Below are 14,163 nucleotides of genomic sequence, written 5' to 3'. Positions count from 1 at the left end.
AAATGCTCAGATATTTCTGTCCACCTCTGATTTATTATTTGGCAATATGATTCTCCAATAAAATAAAAGTATCATACATATTTTCTTTTTATAAAGGCTTCTGAGTAGTGTATCTACGCGCTTCTCTTCTATTACAGGATAAAAGCGTCTTTTCTTGAATTTTGTTGTTGCGCCAGCAAAGTTCACCAAGACATTCCGTAAATACCGCATTTTATAACAATTGATGAAAGAATCCTCGGCATCTTTTTTTTCAGAGATATCCTCCTCAGATTATTGACAACTTTGGAGCATAATACTAATAGCTTCTTGTGGTATGGTTTCCTGCTTGTCTTTATAAAGTTGTCTCTTAATATACTCAGGAACTGACATCACCCCTCAATTTTTTCTGAACTGCAAATCATCATTGCAGCTGCAATTAAAGCATTCGTTTCTTTAGCAGTGAGACCTCTATTGATGGTAGCATTGTCCAGGACGATGGTGTCTTCGGACACCACCAAATTATCATCCTCGTCATCGCTTGATTGAAGATCTAACATTTAGAAACTGGTTTAGCAAAGTTCTTGATTTTTTTCTAGCTGGACACTCATCCGTTTTATAAGCGGTACCTTCTTCATGCTCATCTTTATTTTCTGCATCCGCAACTCCTGGACTTTCGTCATCGGGATTTTCTATGGAGGAATTGTACAATCGGTACTGGAAAATACATTTTTTTTTTTATAAGAATTTTCGCGATACAATGCATTTTTCTGTATTTTGTGCCTTGAAACTTGATTAACAACTTAAATGCTTCCGTTTTTTGTGCTAATGATTTCTTTGCTTTAAATTTTTTTTTTTTTTGGATACAACTTGGCTCTTCTTGGAATCATCAATCTTCTTCGCTTCATAATTCTTCTTATTACAAACTCGTAAATCATGTCTATACTGGTCATGTGACCACATATTTTCGATATTTACAAAGTACTGCTTGCATGCCACTGGCTAATGCGGGAGTAGTTGTAAAATGATAAGCATCATTCGAATTCAGTTGCTGCATAACAGCCTTTTGAAATACTACAATGATGGATTGGGTGTTTTAGTCAAGTAATCAATTTAAAGATGTATGTACATTGCTTACTCAGTGTTTTTTGTTGGGAAACTTTTCTCCAATACAGTGCGACATAATATTCCAAAATCCCATTGTAAGAAAACGTTTTTTTTTTTTTATCGCACAAGGATTTCAAGGACTGTTCGCTTAAGTAGATAAGATCTTTTTTCGGTTTCCCCAATACCGTCATTACCAAAATCAACATCTTTGAATCTAAAAACGTCGTGTGTATTTGAATCTGAATCCAAACCACCTGTAATGATTAAAATGAATCAATACATTCAAAAGCCTTAGACAGACCATAAATCGATGCATGGCAAGAGTTCTGCAAATGCTCCAAACGATCTTTTCATGTTTTGTAGTCAAAATTCTTGTTGATAACTCCTTCAAGTGTTTTTCTCCATTGTTCTGATTATGTCTTCAGGTTTGGTTAAATCGGAAATGTCTAGACCTCCGTATTTTTTTTAAGCGTATCTTTTTTTATACCACTGACAGTAATTCTGGCTAAAACCAGAAGGCCAGTATGACTAAACCTATATATATTCCAATCATAGCTATTCACAGTTCGTGAGTTCCAAAAACTCAACTCTGCCTAGGAGGTCCTATAGCCAAGACTAGCCGCAGTCGCAATATCGCAATGTATCTTTTTTTTTCGATTTTAACGTCTTTTGAAAGAAACAGAAGTGTCATTACTAACTCACCTTTTTACGTTATGGGTTACTTTCATTCGATATAAATATGTTAAAGGAAAAGAAAAGGGGGGAAGAATAAAGTGTGTGAACCAGCTTTATTTTTAGGCTGATAAACAAGAGCTGATATCAGAATGATTAAATTGCTTAATTCTTAATGCACGCACTAAGTATTTACAAGTACAAATTTGCGTCACATTTTATGAATTTGTATACGTGCATTAAAGAATTATTCACGTAGTTTACAGAGTTACAAAGCCTAAGGGAAATCCAACAAAAACAGTGCTTAAAATTATCATCACTTTTCAGAAGTCACTTTTTTTAAAACGGATAAGCAAGTGAGGGGCGGCAAGTCCCGAACGACAAAACATGACATCTATATTATAAAAACTTATGTGATTTATACTGTATCCATACTATAAGAATTTGTGTGATTTATATTGTATCCATACTATAAGAATTTGTGTGATTTTTATTGATTATCGAGTGAGGAGTTGCAAGTCCCAAACGGCAAAAAAAAGTCCGGAGGTCCAGATCGGCAGTCCGAAGAGCGCCTAAAAAAAACCGGTTTTTTTTTTTCCTACTTCTTCTATTATTATTTTTCTTATATTATATATTTTACTCACCAACGTCATTAATACTTAGACTCTGAAACTACGAAGGGATTTTTAAAGAGGTAAACTCTGTATTAAAATAGGAGCAATGTATTAATCATTTCTACTTTTGCAAGGTTAAGAAAAATAGAAGAAGCTGAGTAAATACAATCAGTCATTAAGACCTGGGAGAAGATGATGTAACCACCAATACATCCGCCGGTCACTGTCTTGATGGCTTTGAGGCTTGGTAATGGGTGCATCATGAGGACACCAGGCCGATTGTAGTAGCAAGTTCTAACCTTTTGCCAATATCGTATTAAGGTTATGGGATGGCGGTCACAGTATAAATCCTGAACTGTTGCGCGTATTTATAATAGTGTAATCAGTCATTAAGACCTGGGAGAAGATGATGTAACCACCAATACATCCGCCGGTCACTGTCTTGATGGCTTTGAGGCTTGGTAATGGGTGCATCATGAGGACACCAGGCCGACTGTAGTAGCAAGTTCTAACCTTTTGCCAATATCGTATTAAGGTTATGGGATGGCGGTCACAGTATAAATCCTGAACTGTTACGTGCATTTTCAGCTTCACTTAGACTCTGGAACTACGAAGGGATTTTTAAAAAGGTAAACTCTGTATTAAAATAGGAGCAAGGTATTAATCATTTCTACTTTTGCAAGGTTAAGAAAAAGAGAAGAAGCTGAGTAAATACAATCAGTCATTAAGACCTGGGAGAAGATGATGTAACCACCAATACATCCGCCGGTCACTGTCTTGATGGCTTTGAGGCTTGGTAATGGGTGCATCATGAGGACACCAGGCCGATTGTAGTAGCAAGTTCTAACCTTTTGCCAATATCGTATTAAGGTTATGGGATGGCGGTCACAGTATAAATCCTGAACTGTTGCGCGTATTTATAATAGTGTAATCAGTCATTAAGACCTGGGAGAAGATGATGTAACCACCAATACATCCGCCGGTCACTGTCTTGATGGCTTTGAGGCTTGGTAATGGGTGCATCATGAGGACACCAGGCCGACTGTAGTAGCAAGTTCTAACCTTTTGCCAATATCGTATTAAGGTTATGGGATGGCGGTCACAGTATAAATCCTGAACTGTTACGTGCATTTTCAGCTTCACTTAGACTCTGGAACTACGAAGGGATTTTTAAAAAGGTAAACTCTGTATTAAAATAGGAGCAAGGTATTAATCATTTCTACTTTTGCAAGGTTAAGAAAAAGAGAAGAAGCTGAGTAAATACAATCAGTCATTAAGACCTGGGAGAAGATGATGTAACCACCAATACATCCGCCGGTCACTGTCTTGATGGCTTTGAGGCTTGGTAATGGGTGCATCATGAGGACACCAGGCCGATTGTAGTAGCAAGTTCTAACCTTTTGCCAATATCGTATTAAGGTTATGGGATGGCGGTCACAGTATAAATCCTGAACTGTTGCGTGTATTTATAATAGTGTAATCAGTCATTAAGACCTGGGAGAAGATGATGTAACCACCAATACATCCGCCGGTCACTGTCTTGATGGCTTTGAGGCTTGGTAAAGGGTGCATCATGAGGACACCAGGCCGACTGTAGTAGCAAGTTCTAACCTTTTGCCAATATCGTATTAAGGTTATGGGATGGCGGTCACAGTATAAATCCTGAACTGTTACGTGCATTTTCAGCTTCACTTAGACTCTGGAACTACGAAGGGATTTTTAAAAAGGTAAACTCTGTATTAAAATAGGAGCAAGGTATTAATCATTTCTACTTTTGCAAGGTTAAGAAAAAGAGAAGAAGCTGAGTAAATACAATCAGTCATTAAGACCTGGGAGAAGATGATGTAACCACCAATACATCCGCCGGTCACTGTCTTGATGGCTTTGAGGCTTGGTAATGGGTGCATCATGAGGACACCAGGCCGATTGTAGTAGCAAGTTCTAACCTTTTGCCAATATCGTATTAAGGTTATGGGATGGCGGTCACAGTATAAATCCTGAACTGTTGCGTGTATTTATAATAGTGTAATCAGTCATTAAGACCTGGGAGAAGATGATGTAACCACCAATACATCCGCCGGTCACTGTCTTGATGGCTTTGAGGCTTGGTAATGGGTGCATCATGAGGACACCAGGCCGACTGTAGTAGCAAGTTCTAACCTTTTGCCAATATCGTATTAAGGTTATGGGATGGCGGTCACAGTATAAATCCTGAACTGTTACGTGCATTTTCAGCTTCACTTAGACTCTGGAACTACGAAGGGATTTTTAAAAAGGTAAACTCTGTATTAAAATAGGAGCAAGGTATTAATCATTTCTACTTTTGCAAGGTTAAGAAAAAGAGAAGAAGCTGAGTAAATACAATCAGTCATTAAGACCTGGGAGAAGATGATGTAACCACCAATACATCCGCCGGTCACTGTCTTGATGGCTTTGAGGCTTGGTAATGGGTGCATCATGAGGACACCAGGCCGATTGTAGTAGCAAGTTCTAACCTTTTGCCAATATCGTATTAAGGTTATGGGATGGCGGTCACAGTATAAATCCTGAACTGTTGCGTGTATTTATAATAGTGTAATCAGTCATTAAGACCTGGGAGAAGATGATGTAACCACCAATACATCCGCCGGTCACTGTCTTGATGGCTTTGAGGCTTGGTAATGGGTGCATCATGAGGACACCAGGCCGACTGTAGTAGCAAGTTCTAACCTTTTGCCAATATCGTATTAAGGTTATGGGATGGCGGTCACAGTATAAATCCTGAACTGTTACGTGCATTTTCAGCTTCACTTAGACTCTGGAACTACGAAGGGATTTTTAAAAAGGTAAACTCTGTATTAAAATAGGAGCAAGGTATTAATCATTTCTACTTTTGCAAGGTTAAGAAAAAGAGAAGAAGCTGAGTAAATACAATCAGTCATTAAGACCTGGGAGAAGATGATGTAACCACCAATACATCCGCCGGTCACTGTCTTGATGGCTTTGAGGCTTGGTAATGGGTGCATCATGAGGACACCAGGCCGATTGTAGTAGCAAGTTCTAACCTTTTGCCAATATCGTATTAAGGTTATGGGATGGCGGTCACAGTATAAATCCTGAACTGTTGCGTGTATTTATAATAGTGTAATCAGTCATTAAGACCTGGGAGAAGATGATGTAACCACCAATACATCCGCCGGTCACTGTCTTGATGGCTTTGAGGCTTGGTAATGGGTGCATCATGAGGACACCAGGCCGACTGTAGTAGCAAGTTCTAACCTTTTGCCAATATCGTATTAAGGTTATGGGATGGCGGTCACAGTATAAATCCTGAACTGTTACGTGCATTTTCAGCTTCACTTAGACTCTGGAACTACGAAGGGATTTTTAAAAAGGTAAACTCTGTATTAAAATAGGAGCAAGGTATTAATCATTTCTACTTTTGCAAGGTTAAGAAAAAGAGAAGAAGCTGAGTAAATACAATCAGTCATTAAGACCTGGGAGAAGATGATGTAACCACCAATACATCCGCCGGTCACTGTCTTGATGGCTTTGAGGCTTGGTAATGGGTGCATCATGAGGACACCAGGCCGATTGTAGTAGCAAGTTCTAACCTTTTGCCAATATCGTATTAAGGTTATGGGATGGCGGTCACAGTATAAATCCTGAACTGTTGCGCGTATTTATAATAGTGTAATCAGTCATTAAGACCTGGGAGAAGATGATGTAACCACCAATACATCCGCCGGTCACTGTCTTGATGGCTTTGAGGCTTGGTAAAGGGTGCATCATGAGGACACCAGGCCGACTGTAGTAGCAAGTTCTAACCTTTTGCCAATATCGTATTAAGGTTATGGGATGGCGGTCACAGTATAAATCCTGAACTGTTATGTGCATTTTCAGCTTCACTTGTTTCTGCAATATCAATGTTATTCCAAGGTAGTTTTTTTTTTTTTTGTTACTAATTCCTTTTATTTCATGAATTTAATTACAATCTCTTTAAGTTTTAGTTTATAATGTACTAACATTGTACTTCACTTTTACCGCTATCTATTCTTATCTTGATCTGAATTGGGCCCGGGTATGAAGTCGGGCTAGCGTATATCTTTGGGACTTGGTGGTGGTATATGCTCCCGGTCACCTTAATCTTTTGAACTTGGGTGGTTTTCCATGCCATTGACTATAGCCTTCCTTAAGGATCTTCTTTACAAAACCGAACTATTGGACGTGGCTCAATTGAAAAACAAAAAAAGTCCGCCCAATTACGATGAGACCACCCATGATACTGTAAGTATTATAGATGCTGATGGCTTTACAAGAAGTGGCTAATATTATTATATTTGAAACCTCTTTTAGGCTAGTATAATCACATCTCAAGTTCTTAAATAAAAAAAATCTGTATTTATTTAAAATAAAGACTTTCTACAAGTTGAGAGTACCCGCCATAATCCAAAAAAGTACAATATTCCACTTTCTTTACTCAAACGTGTCAAAGTGATAACCGTATGAGAATAACCTCAATCCAACCTTGTTGTTTACGTTACCTTTTCCTACTAAATAACTTTTTTGTTCAAGTTCAAATTCCTTCTTTTCTTAGAGTGTATATTTAAAGATTGAAAAGGAATTCTATCATAACATTTTGACATTTGTGAATCGTTATCAACGAGATCCAAGACATGAGCTTTTTGATCCTCTGTAAAGTTGTCGATTTTTTTTTTTTTTTTTTGATCGGCACTTCGCCCGTCTCTTCGTAGCTTCTCCATCATCGCTGAGCAGTTCGTTCTTCGACACCTAATCCTCTCCCGACCACAGCCGCCTACCTCTGTCCCACAGGTAATTCGATCATACGATCGATGAACGTCGTCCTCTGATTAATGCTATAGTCTGCATTTGTCCTTTTTGAGGTAAATTGCCCCGGCTTTGAAGTAATTGACTTTTTGTTTTCAGTTGGTTGTTTTTCCAATGGCTTATTCTTCACGTAAGAAGAAAAATTAACCAAAGTTTCAAGACATCTTCCATAGGATCATACGTTAATTGACCGTTTTCATTATAAATATTGTTTTGTCCATCTTCATAAAAAAAAAGAGATCTTCATTTCGTAAGGCTACAATAGACATTATAAGAAAAAGATATAAAAAAGCTTCCTCAGAAAAAGTAAGAGTCGACATTTTACTCCTATGGCAATGAAAACTTATTTTTGATTGGACGACATTTTGTTCCTGTGAGAGCGAAATTTAATTCCTGATGGGCCGACATTTTACTTCTACTCAAGCAACATTTTATTTCTGATTAGGCGATATTAGGTCTTTATTTTTAATCAACTGTATCAACTCTTAATTTAGTATTCCCGATCTTTTATCCGTGAAGCATCTTTTCTTTTGTAGACAGTAGCATTTATTATGTGGTTTTAACACAAGGGTAACATCTTGGAACGATGATTTAAGGTTTGCCGGCCATCGAATCTAAATAAAGATTTGAGGTTTACGATTTCTTCAGCGCATTCAACTATATGAACTTGATTATCATGTGAAAGAGTGTCAATGATAATTTTTTTCAAATTTCTATGCTCACTGAAACCAAAGTTAGCTAATCGTTTTGCAAAAAATAAGATTTCTCATACCGTAAAAATAGTTCAAGATCGCTCATGTTTGTAGTCAAACCCGCCGAATCAATGACAACTAAGCATACTTTATTCTTCTTTGCTAATTGCTTAATCATATCTATCAACAAAAATTAGTCTTAATTTTAATTGAGTTTTATAAGATATTGAATACCTTGTGCGTCACCATTTATTCCTGATAGCTCTCCTATGATCTTATTCTTTTTGATGTCTCGTCTGCTAAGTGGAGTCTTGGCATTACAACTGACACTGACATAAACATAATCAACTAAAGACCTGCTTTTCAAACCGGCAATCATATTTTGAAGTGATTTGACAACTTCATCTGAAGAGCCTGAAGTCCTTGATTTACGACAGTACCCCAAAATGCAGTAGCCTTCCTTTTTGAGATCAGTGATATAGCCATGGTATTTTTGACTTATACCAACTATCTCTTTTAATAAACCATCTACAATATGATAATGATTACTAAATATAAACAGATAATCTTAACATTACTTACATTTAAAGCCGTCCTTTAACACGTATATCTGTCTTAGCGATGTTCTATGGTTTGAATCCCCGCGTTTCCTTTTTTTTTTTTACTGTAAACAAATATCAAGTTTTAAAATATTATAATCAGCGGAAATGTCCAGACCTCCGTAATTTTTTATTTTTTTTCAGACGTATTTTTTTATACTACTTACAGCAATTCTGGCCAAGACCAGCCAGCCAGTATGATCGCACCTATATACAGTGCAGGCCCAGCTATTCACAGCCCATGAGTTTCAAAAACTCAAGAACCCTGCCTAGGAGGTCGCCCTCCTATAGCAAAGACTAGCCGCAGCCGCAATACCACAATAATGTCTTTTTCGATTTAGTATCTTTTGAAAGAAACAAGAGCCATTACTAACTAACCTTTTTACGTTATGGGTTACTTTCATACGATAGAAGAGATATGTTAAGGGAAAAGAAAAGGAGAAGAATAAAGTGTGTGAACCAGCTTTATTTGTAGGCTGATAAACAAGAGCTTATGTCAGAATGATTTAATTGATTGTTTCATCATTTATACTGTTTGGGCCTTTACTTAAAATAGAAACATATGCAAACAACTCCCAAGCAAGTCAGAACTTGTTAGTTGTCTATCTGCGTTTCAGCAGTAGCTTTTAATGACAGTAAAGCAGATGTTATGGAAAACAGAAATCGATCATCCTATGAAGTTTAGACGATGTGGCATGTCAATCGACGTGTAGACCATCACGTTTGAAAAAAATACCTTTGAAAAAAATACGGAGTTCTGGACATTTTCGGTAAAATCAGTAAATCCATCGAGCTTAGATTCGTGTTCATCGCTTATGGGCTCTGGTTCATGTTCAACAGCTGGTTCTTTATAATTATCTTTTAATACATCCATGTAGTTATTTATTAAGTGTTCAATCGACGGCTTTTCTTGTTTTTTTAGGCTTTGAACTTTTTGATGTAGCCACATACCAGACGAGGGTATGTCTTCTGCTGACATGCTCTTCACCTCATTTCTCCTAAGCATAACTTCAATTTTTGCTTTGACAATCGGAATCACACCTGTTGGTAACTGTTTTGATTACAGTGATGAGCGAAAACCGTCTATACTTTTATGTTTTCCGTTTTTGTTTAAGAATTTCTCACATTTTTTAGAATACATCTTGTTGTTTTCTTCTGCTATCGACATACACTGGTTTTGGATCTTTTGCTGGGTAGATGTTCTGACAAACTTTGATTCCTTGTGATTTAAGAAAGGAGATTGTTCTTGCTAAACTTTCTTTAATACTGAATTGGAAATGTCCAAACGCCTCACTGAATATTGCTTCCATCGTTTGGTCTTGGGGGTCATCAAATATGACAACTTGGTTTTCATTAGCCCAAAAAAATTGTAAAATCCATCTGGCATATCTCCTAACGTAGTGGATAGAGTGAACATCCAGAGTTGTGTTATCAATCTAAATATGCCGCTAAACTTATCCCCTGTATATTGATGTCTTTTTCCTGGTAAAACAAAAAGAAGAGTGACAGCCTTTATCATGTCAGATAATCTAAAATCAACTTACTTAAAACATGCTGTCTACTCCTCTCATCGTGAGGGGTTAATCTTTTCATAGGGTCTCTCGGGGGAATATACTTAGTGGATTAGGTTACGAAAGCAAAAAGGAGAAAATATGATTCGACAACATCTCTGTATTGAGACTTATTTTACACCAAAAGCACCTAGTTAATATAGCATAGGATGACTTGATAGTGAATTGTAGCAAGATCTGTTAATATAATGAGGACATACTCCGCAGGTTTTTATATCCAAATGTCTCAATCATGCTTTTTCCTTTTACATAATAACACTGCTGGCTGTTCGTTTCAATCTCCCATATTAAGTTTTTTATTTACAAGAAAAGATAGGAGTGTATTTGTGTGTGAGTGTGTGTGCGAGTGTATGTGTGTGTGTGAGTTATAATTCTTATTCGTCCTGCGTGAGTTCTACTTCATCCTCTTCTTGTTCTTCCTCATCGTCAAGCTTTGGCTTCTTATTGTCAATTGTCATGGGATCGTCCTCTTCTTCGTCTTCAAGTGTACGCTTTTGACCTCTAGAAGATTCCTCACCCGTTGTTGCTTCATTCATCTCATCCTCGTCCTCTTCTTCTTCGCCATCATCCTTTGCTTTTGATTCATCCTTTTCCTTCTTTCTTTGTTTCTTTTCTACCATGTTCTGTTGGTAAGCTGCATAATAAAACAATTGAGTCAAATGTTTCTCTTGATTCATGTCACAAACGCTAACCTGTCAAGGATTCTCTCAATTGAGGTGCCAAATGCTCCAGCTCGACAATTTCTAAAGCTTTAAATACATCGGGTGCACTGATAGTTTTGTGGTTAGCTCCCTTGGCTACATCATTGGCACTAGAATCGCATGTTAATTTTTGGTTACAATTTTTAAAACTTGAGGTTTCTCTTTACACTGAGGATAAATAATTAATAAATACAGTAGCGGCTTTACTCACTGCCAATTTGGCATCCTTTTGTAAAGCTGTTCCAGGAGGAAGCTATGAATGTAAAAGAATGTGGTGAATAAAAGTGTGAGTGACGCATTAGTGAATCTCTTCTTACAGCAGTCTTTAAAACTCGAGTGACATTGGCTTTAGGTAACTCATTATCTTCAATCGTGCTAGACATTGTGTTTAGGACGCGTAAACAAATTGAAAAAAAATATTAAAAAAATATTTTATTTTATTATTGAAAAGGCGCGCGTGCTGCTACTGTAAAAAGTCACGACAATTTGACATCCCCCCCCCCCGAATAAAGGACATTCTTTGTAGGCCGAATCAAGTACAAGGATGGAGATTATATTGTTGGTAAAGATATTCGTACGGCCGATACTACAACTGATGGAATATCTATGAGTTTAGTGACCAGGTTATCTTCCCAGAAGAGACGCACAATTTTGGCTGAACTCCCTTCCCTGTATGCTGTTTAACTATCTGTAATTACATCTGGCGCAGGCTGGTTATTAAACTATCTCACCAATCTTGCGAAAAGATTCTTTATACTATGTAGAAAATTCAGAATAGACAACCTACTTAAAAGCGGGAATTACTGCTTATCTAGATCAGGCATTATTGCTCCCATTCTTCAAAGTAGATACCAACTTTTTATCAGACAGTAATTACTTTTTCTTAATACCAACTCTAGCATTTTGTCCTGATGTGAGTTTGTGTTAACTCAACTCTAAACGCTAATTCTTTGTATGTACTTGAGTAAGGGACCCCATTTATATAGTAGAAGGTAGTGACTTACAAAAAGAGTCCGAGCTTATTGCTGCTAACACTTTCTAGCCAACCAGATTGTTCTCCGGACGTTAAAGGCTGATTAATGCCGCTCGCAAGCTTAAAAAAACCACAATGCATACATTTTTTTTCTCTTTTTTCCTCTTGATGAGTTTAATTTGGGTCACAATGGCTCAAGATGATACTTTACCAGTACCCTTATCACGCAAAATGATATCTTCAAATGGTCTCATGTCAAAATAATATTGAACTTTAATAAAAACGTAAGAGAATGGAAAAACAAACAAAAAAACATGAGGTACTGACACTTTATTTTGTAGGTATTACAGAGGATAACCTGGAAACTCCGAGTAAAGAACGAATAAGAAACCAATGTACGATTTATTTATTTTTTTAATAATTATTTTAGCGTACTACTGTGTTGATAGAGGTTAGTTTGAATATACAATGAGAGATTAAATTACGCTTGATTATCAATTTAGCCCAGGACCTCATAGCCAGAAATGCAAAAAGCATTAAAATACCCGGAAATCTAATAGCCGGGTGTCGTGATTCCAGTAAATAATTGAATTTTTTATCGTCACATGCAGTGTTTAACTCTTTTTAGGTTGGAGGTGCTGGTTGAACAAATGCTGGGAAATTTGAATATTACATTTCCGGAGAGTAATTTTGTAATTTGGATAATCGTGGCAATAAGAAAATAAAATATAATCCGTGATTTAGTTTACAAAAAGTATATATTACAGACCATTTTTTATTTTTTAGATACAAAAGAAAAAAAAAAGGGAGTCAAATGAGTTGCCAAGAGAGTATTAACTGAACAATATAGCTTGCCATGGAGACTCCAAGTCAACCTGCTGATGACTTGCCCCCCAGAAATCCAGCTTGAAAGAGAAGAAAAAATAAAATAAAAAAAAAAAATGTATATAAACAATGTGCTACTTTATCGTCTAAAAAAAGAAAATCCAATATCCGTTTTGTACAACCACAAAGAAAAAAAAATATAAAAATAAGATGAACCCTGAAGAAGACACGCAATGTGTATAGATGGTGTGTGTGATATGGTGTGGGGCATGTGTTGGGAGGGTTTTAACCAAAAGTAGACACGATGTGAGCTAGTTGATGCAAGCCACCACCCGAAGGAGATTTATTGTCGTCGTCTTCATCCATCGGATCATCTTTGGGCTCTTCATGCTGTTTAGGATATTTCTCACTAGTTTGATTTGGTGTGACGTTACCTTCCTCTACCCCTTGTTGTTGTGCAGGATGAAGTAATGTGTACGGGAAACCTGAATTTTGTGGTCTTGTGAAAGTTAAGGGACGATGTTGGTAAAAAAGGGTAGAGGTAGAAGAATTAGAAGGGCTAAGATTCGGTGTCACTTGTTCACTATTTTCGGGTGAACTTGGTCTAGATGACCCACTCTCTTGTATAATATGGTGAGCAGATGAAGATGATGCGTTACTTAGAGTAGGTGAAGGTGTATCTTGTACTTTCTTTTTCAAGCTAGAAGGGGTCCTTGCTATAGATGATAAAGGTACGGGAAAATCAAATCGTAATGGTGATGAAAAATGAGGTGTACTTGGTGAAGCCCTTAATGATTCGTGGTAGTTGGAAAGATGTTGGTCAATGGTTAATGGTGGTTCTACTTGAACTGGGTCTGATTTTATACGGTGATGAGCATGAAGACGAGGTCTGGGTCGAACTTCATCTACACCCATTCCTCTCTTTTGACTTCTTCTGGACTTTGGTGACATGTGTGTTCTATAATGCTGCATCATATTGTCTTGACGTGAAAATCTAGACTGGCAACCAGGAAAGAGACAGGGAAAGTTTTTTTCTCCTGTGTGAATCCTGTTATGTCGAGCTAAATGCCCACTATACAAACAAAAATAACATCGGTTATTTACACATTGTTATTATTAATTTAAAGTAGCAATTACCTTGTTGTGAAACTCTTATGACATCCAGGTTCTATACAATGATATTTCCTTTTCGATAACTGTGCATCTTGTTGCCAGTCATCCGCAGTGGGCGACGTAGGTGATGTAGGCGATGTGGACAGTCTACTAGCTACTTCCTCTTCATCACTCGTATTCAATAAGCTCACTTTTCTTCCAGATGCATTCTTTACTGACAATAACACTTCGTTCATTATGTGTGTGTGTGTGTGTGAAAAAAAAATATAAAGAAAGAAAGAAAGAAGAAGAAAAAAAAAAAAAGGTTTCAAAATTTTTAAAGTTATTGGGAGTATTGTATCTTTTTTTATTATTATATAAACAATTCAGATACAGCTGGTCCGCGGAACCGCAATAATATAGACCCTTAGGAGGGGACCCAGCTTTTAGAAATAAGCTGGGTAAGACCAACACAAAAGGGTTCAACCATCTATACACTAGTCTCGCTTTCTCT

At 37.1% G+C, this 14,163-nt stretch overlaps 5 protein-coding genes across 5 annotated transcripts; 1 reads left to right on the top strand and 4 right to left on the bottom strand.

Annotated features, from left to right (window-relative positions):
* Positions 1 to 368: 368 nt before the first annotated feature.
* Positions 369 to 1,399, bottom strand: EV154DRAFT_486667 (uncharacterized protein; the record flags this gene model as incomplete). Its single annotated transcript, XM_051598874.1, has 5 exons — positions 369 to 529; positions 606 to 693; positions 935 to 1,050; positions 1,115 to 1,337; positions 1,364 to 1,399. The coding sequence occupies 5 exons, from the start codon at positions 1,397 to 1,399 to the stop codon at positions 369 to 371; spliced, it is 624 nt and encodes a 207-aa protein (XP_051452262.1).
* Positions 1,400 to 2,491: 1,092 nt separating this feature from the next.
* Positions 2,492 to 6,765, top strand: EV154DRAFT_555840 (uncharacterized protein). The gene is made up of 22 exons (XM_051605305.1): positions 2,492 to 2,616; positions 2,764 to 2,830; positions 2,905 to 2,998; positions 3,020 to 3,026; positions 3,313 to 3,379; positions 3,454 to 3,547; positions 3,569 to 3,575; positions 3,862 to 3,928; positions 4,003 to 4,096; positions 4,118 to 4,124; positions 4,411 to 4,477; positions 4,552 to 4,645; positions 4,667 to 4,673; positions 4,960 to 5,026; positions 5,101 to 5,194; positions 5,216 to 5,222; positions 5,509 to 5,575; positions 5,650 to 5,743; positions 5,765 to 5,771; positions 6,058 to 6,124; positions 6,199 to 6,287; positions 6,353 to 6,765. The coding sequence occupies exons 1-22, from the start codon at positions 2,601 to 2,603 to the stop codon at positions 6,433 to 6,435; spliced, it is 1,263 nt and encodes a 420-aa protein (XP_051452261.1). The 5' UTR covers positions 2,492 to 2,600; the 3' UTR covers positions 6,436 to 6,765.
* A 990-nt stretch (positions 6,766 to 7,755) lies between these two features.
* EV154DRAFT_429957 (uncharacterized protein) lies at positions 7,756 to 8,450 on the bottom strand (the record flags this gene model as incomplete). The annotated part of the gene is made up of 3 exons (XM_051596505.1): positions 7,756 to 7,918; positions 7,969 to 8,068; positions 8,123 to 8,450. Coding segments are annotated over 3 exons (591 nt in total), but the record flags the coding sequence as incomplete, so codon positions are not given.
* Positions 8,451 to 10,432: 1,982 nt separating this feature from the next.
* Positions 10,433 to 11,142, bottom strand: EV154DRAFT_540360 (histone-fold-containing protein; the record flags this gene model as incomplete). The annotated part of the gene is made up of 4 exons (XM_051604411.1): positions 10,433 to 10,692; positions 10,751 to 10,869; positions 10,927 to 11,012; positions 11,077 to 11,142. The coding sequence occupies 4 exons, from the start codon at positions 11,140 to 11,142 to the stop codon at positions 10,433 to 10,435; spliced, it is 531 nt and encodes a 176-aa protein (XP_051452259.1).
* A 1,700-nt stretch (positions 11,143 to 12,842) lies between these two features.
* Positions 12,843 to 13,906, bottom strand: EV154DRAFT_569430 (uncharacterized protein; the record flags this gene model as incomplete). Its single annotated transcript, XM_051606136.1, has 2 exons — positions 12,843 to 13,629; positions 13,695 to 13,906. 2 exons carry the CDS (start codon positions 13,904 to 13,906, stop codon positions 12,843 to 12,845), a joined length of 999 nt encoding a protein of 332 aa, XP_051452258.1.
* Between the last annotated feature and the right edge of the window lie 257 nt (positions 13,907 to 14,163).

This window comes from Mucor mucedo (genome assembly GCF_025094135.1).
Source record: "Mucor mucedo strain NRRL 3635 chromosome Unknown EV154scaffold_152, whole genome shotgun sequence".
Classification (NCBI taxonomy): Eukaryota; Fungi; Mucoromycota; class Mucoromycetes; order Mucorales; family Mucoraceae; genus Mucor; species Mucor mucedo.
Note: the sequence above shows the minus strand (reverse complement) of the source record. Positions and strands in the feature narration are given on the sequence as shown.